At 25.0% G+C, this 8,091-nt stretch overlaps 1 protein-coding gene across 1 annotated transcript; it reads left to right on the top strand.

Moving 5' to 3' along the window:
• Nucleotides 1–3,289: 3,289 nt before the first annotated feature.
• LOC113549050 (bifunctional peptidase and arginyl-hydroxylase JMJD5) lies at nt 3,290–7,587 on the top strand. The gene is made up of 8 exons (XM_026950196.1): nt 3,290–3,473; nt 4,088–4,230; nt 4,293–4,446; nt 4,512–4,661; nt 5,380–5,597; nt 5,662–5,811; nt 5,890–6,061; nt 7,407–7,587. Exons 1-8 carry the CDS (start codon nt 3,359–3,361, stop codon nt 7,490–7,492), a joined length of 1,188 nt encoding a protein of 395 aa, XP_026805997.1. The 5' UTR covers nt 3,290–3,358; the 3' UTR covers nt 7,493–7,587.
• The last annotated feature ends 504 nt before the right edge of the window (nt 7,588–8,091 follow it).

The following is an 8,091-nucleotide window of genomic DNA, read 5'->3' as shown; positions in this document are numbered from 1 at the left end:
AAATATAAAAATATTTGCTTTTGATTTTTGTGTCTAAAAATATAGTAAAAGAGATTTTACAATTTCCTCAAATATTTTATCAATATTAAATCTATGCATTTAAAAAATTGTGTTTTAAATTGTAATTGACTATCAATTAAAGCTTACTGGTCTTCAGGGACTACAGACTTCAGGTCTACAAGGAGTAGGCAAAATGGCAAAGCGATATTTTTGTTACTACTATAACATGTCAGAAGGACATAATAATGAATAATGGTATTTTATAAATGACTTTGATGATTTAATAATAGATGAGAAGATTTATTCTTTCTGGAATAAGTAAATAACTATTATAGGTATATCGTATATATAAGTATGCAGTATAAAAATGTATGAAATAAATTAAATATTTTTTTATTATATGTTTATAAATTGTTGAAACATATAAAATTATAAAAAAAAGGCTTTTTTAGTTGCTGAGCATTTTTGTTCTGCGACATTTTAACGCAATAATTAGCGCATGACTACAATAATTATTCAGCTACGATCATTTAGCATACATACGATGATCAAGAAATATTAGCTGTAATACAGAGCATACAACATTTTACATGTGCTCAAATTGGTCAACGCACATAATATTTATTAAAAAATACTACCTCTTATAGGACCATAGAGTGGTCCACCCCAGTGTTGAAACTGTCAGACTTACGTCCTACGGACACACCACCGTAACTACTGCCATCAACTATAACGCTGTGTTAAATGCGGGATTACTCCTCATCAAACATTTGCCTTAAAGATAAAAACAGCCCTGCAGTCAAGTGTGCCTTTTGCGTAAGTGCTCGCACTTCCAGCTACAAAATAATAAAAGATGCCTAAAATATAAAGCACTGTTTAAATGTCACACAACGCATTCAAACCCTCAAAATCGGAACACAGTACTCACTTCTTCCATTCTCAAATCACCATTTCATCTTTCCAAAGCTACCTACGCCTCCGTCTCGGATCCTAAATAATATCCTATTATAGTATTATCCAATAATTCCATAAACGATAACATTTTTTCCAAATTTATTTCAGAACTCTCAACTTTAATTAATATCCTCATTTCCCTCCAACCATACTTCACAAGTGACATATTATTCCATAGTCAAAATTATTTCTACCGTATTAACTTAATTACCATTTATGCTCATTCATCGATAACGATATCGTCGATATCTGTTTATTCTAATTGATTATTTTGTATTTAATTTTAGGGACTTATTAACTGATGAGCTGTAATAGTTACCTATTTTTTAATAAATTTTATAATTGTCGAGCTAAATAGTTTTTATTAGAAGTTAATAAATATATATTTATATACATGTACACCTTATACATATTTATTTTCACGTAATAAGTATAAATATAACCTATTTAGGAATCATATAGGTATATTCAGGTAGGTAAATTATTATGTTTTTAATTTTAAACTCTGAGCGGAGCGATAAATTTATTGATCTTAAAAATAATATTTTTATTTATTTACTTAATTTTAAGCTATTGCTTTTACTTGATATTATCTAAGTATAACTAACAACTAGGGCTCGGATTTATATGTAAATACATATTTTTACTGTGACTTGATAAATTAATTTAGCCATTTAAGTGAGTGATAAATTCGTTTCAAGGGATTTCCAATAAAATGAACAATATTTTATTTTACATATTTTTATATATTTTGCCATAAGTACTTACATATTCTTACATATTTCTCAATAATTTCATTTTCCTGCTTATTTCGACAATTTGTTCATTTACGATTTATTAATAGGTAATTATTAATTATATACGATTGTATTTTTCAATACGACAATACAATTTCCCATGTTTTCAAAAGAACAAAATAATATCAATTATTGAACTTAATCTACGGCCGATATAACTTACTCTTTCAGACGTCATAGTCAAAATGATATACGGTCCAATAGGCAATAACATCAGTGGAGGTTACAAGATCATTTAGTCGGTAAATGCAATTTTACGACCAAATCAATAATATTTTGAATTTGAAAATTTAAAAAGACATGCTATCATAAATTGTAATCAAGATTATTTTTAATACTTTTTTTTTAATAATTTTATTATGTATTTAAAATATAATTTGTTTCGTTAGAAACTCATATGGAAATATTATATAATTAAATGTTAATAAATATATCATATTAGTACAATACATATTTTTGTAAAAATTTTGGTAACATAAATACATATTTTGGTTTCATAAATACATACAAATCCGAGCCCTACAGTAATAACTATATATAAAATAGTGTAATCTACATTAACTAAAAATAATTTTATTAAAAGCCAAAGCCACTTATTTAATTTTATAACTTTATAAATTTTAATTGTGCAAAAATATAAAGCATGGATGGCTACGTATATAAATTTTCCTACTTTATAAAAGAAAAAAGTATTTACAAAATCAAATCATATACAGTTGAAAATTTAAAATAAATATTTATATTTATTTTAAACAAATTCTTTAAGCCAGTGACAGCTTTTACGTACTTATAAAAAAGTACATTCCTTTCATAATTGAGACAGGGGTTGTAGACTGTAGTGCGCTGTTGTTGAGTTGATTCCCGAGATTTACTTTATGTAGCTATTAAAAGGTAGGTATGCATGTACGAGTTGATTTGATTTCCCCTAATATTAAATTTAGGGAATTGTATTTTAGTTTGTACTAGGTAAAAATTCGAAACACATTGTTTTTAAAAACTGGTGGTCCTAATCTTTTTCGCCGAGGTACCGAAAGTGGTGAGATCAAACAGTTTACTAAAAACATCAAGATAAAGAATATGGGATATAAATAAAAAGTGTATTCTTTTATTCGATGGCTAAAAATCGTTTCAAATATAATGATACCTATTATGTTATCCGTGACCACAGCAGCCGATGTCTATATTATAAGCTTTGTATAATATGTAAAATGTAGACATATGTGGCTGTAACTGATATAAGAATACTGATAGACGTTATCATTTATCACAAACATGTGAATTATATAGTACACAGATATAATAATAAAGCCTTATAAATTTATAATTTAATCTGGAGTCTACCGACTGTCGAGTCTGGAATCTAGATTATTTATTTAAAATTTAAAATATAAATACTATTTTACTATTTATGATTAGTCTTCATGGCGTTAGTGTGAAAGTTTGTTTTATATTATTTATTTAATATTTATGGAATATTTGAAAGGTTCACGTTTAATATATTATTTTGTTGTTATTAATTTTTTATAGTTAAAATTAAAAAATATTTGATCGTTAAATTTTGAATATATTGTAACACTACTACTACCAATATATTGATTAACAGTATTATGAATATTATTATTGATGATGTATTACAACATTTAGAATCAGCTTTGTCTGCTGAATATGACTATAGTAATGTGCATCAATCGCTAGATTTTTTATTTCAGAAATCATTGAATGGTAAGAAATTAAAAAATGTTGACAATTTTTAGTTCGAAATCAAAAATTAATGTATGATATTGAAGTATAGAAGTCAACAGTATATAAAATATATTTTTATATTTATATTTTACTAAACACTATTAATGCAAAGATTTGTGAGTTCTGGCATGTTATTATGTTCAAATATTTAAAACAACAACTTTTTAGTATCAAGTGGTTCCATAGTACATGCTTAATGATTACTTAATATGTAGAACATGTTATTTTAACAGTTATAATTCGGTTATGTATCCGGATCCAAATGTAATAATGAATGTTATCAATATTTATGTTTGATTCGGGTAATAATTTAATCCATATTATAAACTTTATGGATTATGTATATGCAAATATAAACTATTGTTTAAACATTCAAATAACAAAAATCTTTTACTCAAACTACTAATAAAAAAATTCCAAAAGAAATTTAATTTGTTAAAAGTTTAAATTATTAATGCTTGCAGTTGAATACTATATTGGTTTATAAATTCAAAACATGAATGTAGTATATTTTGTTATATTATAGTATCTTAAGTAGATAACTGAATGGAAGTAACAGAATAATTTTAATTAATTGATATGATAATTTTTAGATTCCCTTACTGAAAATTCAAAAGTTGCATTATCAAGTATTGAAGCTGTCTTAGAAAAAGTATGGGAGTCACTTCATACTGGTTCCTGGAATGATGCTCCAGATGGCATGCGTAAACTTTATTCTCATGCTAGTTTACTTAAGGTAATGAGTAATAATTTATATTTAGAATATTAATGTTTTAACATTTATTTTCTTAATTTTAGACCAAGTTATTATTAAAAACTGCCAATGATGAAAGAATGTTGAAAAAAGCTATAAAAGCAATTGATATGGGGTTACTAATGGGCAATTCATTTATAAATGAATTAACTATAGCTGCATCATTATTGTGTAAAGCTCTACAGCAGACTTTTGTTGGTATAAAAATTAATTTAGATTTTGGATAATATGGTCATGTAACAAAAAAAAATATGTTTTTTTAGAGGTTCCAGTTAAATTGTGTGACAATAGTAGATCAAATAACAGTTGTGCATTTCATAAAATTGGTGATCATGTTCCAACACTACATCAACCATCCTTAGAAACATTTTTAAGAGATTATCTTAAATCTAAAAAACCTATTAAAATCACAGGTTAATTATAATTTTTTTTTTATTTATTCTTCAAGAAGATAATGGGCCCCACTGAATATGTTTATGTGGATTATTACGTTTATACTATGTAAATCATTTATAGATTATATTTTGTCTATAAAAATAGCTTCAGAAAAAATAACCTACAGTTTTTGAAATAATGAGTTGGTTTTCAATTAATTTATGTTTAAAGTATATTCTTAAATGTAAGACAAATTCAAGTTAATTTTAGGATATGTTGCTTAACTATAAAATATTATATTATTTTGATATTAATTTGATTTCAGAATAATCAATTTTGTTCTATTAATTTTAATATAAAAGCAAATTTACCTATTATCAAACTTAAAAATAAGAATATAATCTAGGGTATATCATAGGACATAAGATTTTATTGATATTATCATGAGACACCCTAGATTATATATTTATCTAAAAGTTTGACAACTGGTAAATTTACTCTAATATTAAAGCTAACAACATAAAATGGATTCTGCTAGATGTAAATTTTCTGTTAGGTTAGGTACTAATTTTCTATTAGTAAATTGGAGATAATACATACAAGTGTAGCATCCTCTTAATTGTGTAATAAAAAATACATATATGTAATTAAAAAAACTACCTTTTTTTTATTACCTATTATATTCCCCTATTATACATAATTTTATACTAGTAAACCTTCATTAAATATAATATTATTTGATTTACAATTTTGCAGGCAATATGGAACACTGGCCTGCTACAAATAAATGGAAAGATTTAAATTATTTTATAAAATTAGCTGGGGCTAGATTAGTTCCTGTTGAAATTGGTTCGTCTTATGCAGATGCTGATTGGAGTCAAAAATTAATAACACTTGAAGAATTTATAAATATTCATGTTGTTCAAGAAAATGAAAAACCAACATACCTTGCACAACATCAACTTTTTAATCAAGTAAATTGAGATAAGTGATAAAAGAATTAACAAAATTATTGAGACAGTAGATTGTAATTTTCAGATTCCAGAATTGAAAGATGATATTAGAGTCCCAGAGTATTGTTATTTAACCGACGTGGATGGGGTTGAGCCTGACATAAATGCATGGTTAGGTCCTAAAGGAACAGTGTCTCCTACACATTATGATCCAAAAAATAACTTTTTGGCTCAAGTATGTATTTTATATAGGTATATTGTATTGATTAAATCTAGCTTTTTGAATTTAATAAATATATTTATTTAACTATAGGTAGTAGGATCAAAATATATTATTTTGTATGATCCAAAGTGGTCTGAGTATTTATATCCACACGATGATAAATTTCTTAAGAATACTGCGCAAGTTGATCCAGTTAAGCCTGATTTGTGTCAATTTCCCAATTTTTCTCAAGTCAAAGCAACACATTGTATTTTAAAAGAAGGTACAAATTAAAAACATTTATTTAATAATATCTAATAACTAATATTTATTACAAATTATAATAATATAATAAAAATCCATGGGACAAAAAAAGACACAAAATAAGTTATACAGATACATGGTGTCTTTAAATTATTCCACCATCAATGTGGTGTGTCCATCATAACACTTTTTACAATACACATTTGGCCAAACAAAAAGATTAAGTCATCATTTTTCAAAATTATTTTTAGCCATTCATCTAAAATTAATGAGATTATATTTATCTTTGGAGTAAATAAAATTATAAAAATAGCTCAATCTATCGTAAGCAATTTAAATTCTTCCCAAAAACTAAAAATTTATGAAAACAAGCAAAATTATTTAAAATATGTAACCATGATTTAAATGAACGAATAATTTTGACAGCTATTACCCATTGAATTTAAAATTTGTTATTGTTATTGTAATTTTTTGCAAATCGTATTAAATAATAATAATAAATTGTAAAATAATTAATATATTGTGTTTAATTATTTTAATACAAAAATATTGCATAATAAAAATTAAAGTAGGACACACACACACAACAAAACACCTCTTACTGCTTATTCATGGATTTTTTTGTCTGTAGTTTTTTTTATGTACCGTGAAGTATTTATAACTGTTGATACTTTATTCAAGAATATATTATAACTGTTTTCACCAGTATTTAAAAAATTTAAGCATCTATTAAATAAATTCTACTTTATTAATCTGAGTAATTTGTTATAATATTCCACAAATATACAAAACCAATTTAGCTGTATTAATGTACTATTCTGAAAAGTGAATACTCATATTAATAATTAGGCAACCTGCTAAAATATGAAACATTAATCATTACCACAGCATTTATATTTATATTTTATATTTTATATTAAACCTCATGTAATATAATATTGAGAGTTTATATTTTGCCCATAGTTCAAAGTATAATTTACATAACTATTGTCTAAATTTACATTTATAATAATATAGTTAACAATTTACAACTTTTTTTTTTCATCTGAATATTTAAGATATAATTCAATTTTATCCTAATTAATTTTACCTATGTTAGTTTTAGTAGCCAAAATTTTTGAAAATCATCGATCATATTATTTTAATTATAAGTAATTTAATGTTAATCAATTGTATTTTCTCAAACATGATAATGTTTAATGCTGATATAAGAATATAAATTATATTTTAAAATGTATTGTTACTTATTAAAAAAAACATACAATTTTATTTTTACATTTTACAGCAGTCTAAACTTTATATATGTATCTACTTATATACTTTATATACATTTCTAAATATATATATTTTTGTTTATTTTTTAGGTGAAATGTTATTTATACCGTCTGGTTGGTGGCATAGAGTGGAATCTCTTTCAGTGAGTTTTTCAGTTAGTTTTTGGTGGATGTAAGTTAAAATCAATAATTGTTAATTTTTATTCATTTGAAATTATGTTATTGTTAAATTGTGTACTACACTGAATTGCAAATAAATACACTTTAAATATCTGTTTGTTATTTGATTGAAATTTAACCTAAAAGTTAAATCACTTGTTGTAGAGTACATAAATCAAATAAAATATTATGATATATGATATAATTTTCTAGATAAACTAACTAAATTCATATTGTTGGTGGCCACATATTAGAAAATGTTGTATAGAGCTGCAAAGAAGTCGTGGTAAAAAAATATTCGAAAAATTGTTTATCAAATTGAAAATTAATGTAGATCCAAATTACCAAATCTTGACATATAGACTGACGTAAAAGTACTTTCTCTAACTGGTATATCACGTCTGAAAAATTTCTATTTTGAACTTTTCCCACTTAGTTGGTCGTATAACTTCTGGTCAAGAAGTCTGCACCGCTGTGTTTCCGCGGTTCATGAGTTTATACGTACGTGCGATAATCCTATTATCTTATACCACCTTGATGACGTTTCACTGAAGGAATAAGTTTTGAATTTTGAAACTACACATGCCCTACTAGGTGTTTCCGAAACCGTAATAAT

Source organism: Rhopalosiphum maidis, chromosome 1 (genome assembly GCF_003676215.2).
Source record: "Rhopalosiphum maidis isolate BTI-1 chromosome 1, ASM367621v3, whole genome shotgun sequence".
NCBI classification, from domain to species: domain Eukaryota; kingdom Metazoa; phylum Arthropoda; class Insecta; order Hemiptera; family Aphididae; genus Rhopalosiphum; species Rhopalosiphum maidis.
Note: the sequence above shows the minus strand (reverse complement) of the source record. Positions and strands in the feature narration are given on the sequence as shown.

Coding starts and splice junctions, on each gene's coding strand:
- LOC113549050 (XM_026950196.1), top strand. CDS start 3,359: ATGAATATTATTATTGATGATGTATTACAACATTTAGAATCAGCTTTG. Junction 3,474..4,087: donor ATTTCAGAAATCATTGAATG/GTAAGAAATTAA, acceptor GATAATTTTTAG/ATTCCCTTACTGAAAATTCA. Junction 4,447..4,511: donor TCTACAGCAGACTTTTGTTG/GTATAAAAATTA, acceptor ATGTTTTTTTAG/AGGTTCCAGTTAAATTGTGT.